Raw genomic sequence first — 932 nt, 5'->3', positions numbered from 1 at the left:
GCGGGGAGGGGGAGGGGGGAACGCTTACCAGGCTGAGGTTGGAATCGAAGCTCATCTGGATGTATTTCCAATCGAATTCAATGCCTCGGGCTCCGACCCACAGCGGGATACAGCTGGGAAAGGGAGGGGCAAACAGTCAGAGCCTGCCAGCATGGGACAGCAAAGCTCATCTGGATGTATTTCCAATCGAATTCAATGCCTCGGGCTCCGACCCACAGCGGGATACAGCTGGGAAAGGGAGGGGCAAACAGTCAGAGCCTGCCAGCATGGGACAGAGATCCGTACGGATATACGCCCCGCTCCGCGCCTCACACTCCCCTCCACACCCCTCCCCCTAACACCACCTCCACTCTCCCTCCAACCCCCTGCATCCCTCCGCTCGAGGGGCCGAGGTTTAGGGTGAGAGGGGAAAGATATAAAAGAGACCTAAGGGGCAACTATTTTCACCCAGAGGGTGGTACGTGTATGGAATGAGCTGCCAGAGGAAGTGGTGGGGGCTGGTACAATGACAGCATTTAAAAGGCATCTGGATGGGGACATGGATAGGAAGGGGTTGGAGGGACATGGGCCGGGTGCTGGCAGGTGGGACTAGATTGGGTTGGGATATCTGGGTCAGCATGGATGGGTTGGCCGAAGGGCCTGTTTCTGTGCTGTACAGCTCTGTGACTGTGTGATATCTGGGTCAGCTTGGACGGGTTGGGCCGAAGGGCCTGTTTCTGTGCTGTACAGCTCTGTGACTGTGTGATATCTGGGTCAGCATGGACGGGTTGGGCCGAAGGGCCTGTTTCTGAGCTGCACAGCTCAGTGACTGTGTGATATCTGGGTCGGCATGGACGGGATGGGCCGAAGGGCCTGTTTCTGAGCTGCACAGCTCTGTGACTGTGTGATATCTGGGTCAGCATGGACGGGATGGGCCGAAGGGCCTGTTTCTG

The 932-nt window shown here is 57.7% G+C and overlaps 1 protein-coding gene across 1 annotated transcript in view; it reads right to left on the bottom strand.

The window, feature by feature from the left end:
• The window catches only part of tmem147 (transmembrane protein 147), a 5,073-nt gene that overhangs the window by 3,615 nt on the left and 526 nt on the right, over positions 1 to 932 (bottom strand). The window contains exon 2 of the mRNA XM_043685420.1: positions 3 to 113. Coding sequence (XP_043541355.1) covers positions 3 to 113 — 111 coding nt within the window. The remainder of the gene's footprint in view (positions 1 to 2; positions 114 to 932) is intronic.

Source organism: Chiloscyllium plagiosum, unplaced genomic scaffold, assembly GCF_004010195.1.
Source record: "Chiloscyllium plagiosum isolate BGI_BamShark_2017 unplaced genomic scaffold, ASM401019v2 scaf_9551, whole genome shotgun sequence".
Classification (NCBI taxonomy): Eukaryota; Metazoa; Chordata; class Chondrichthyes; order Orectolobiformes; family Hemiscylliidae; genus Chiloscyllium; species Chiloscyllium plagiosum.
Note: the sequence above shows the minus strand (reverse complement) of the source record. Positions and strands in the feature narration are given on the sequence as shown.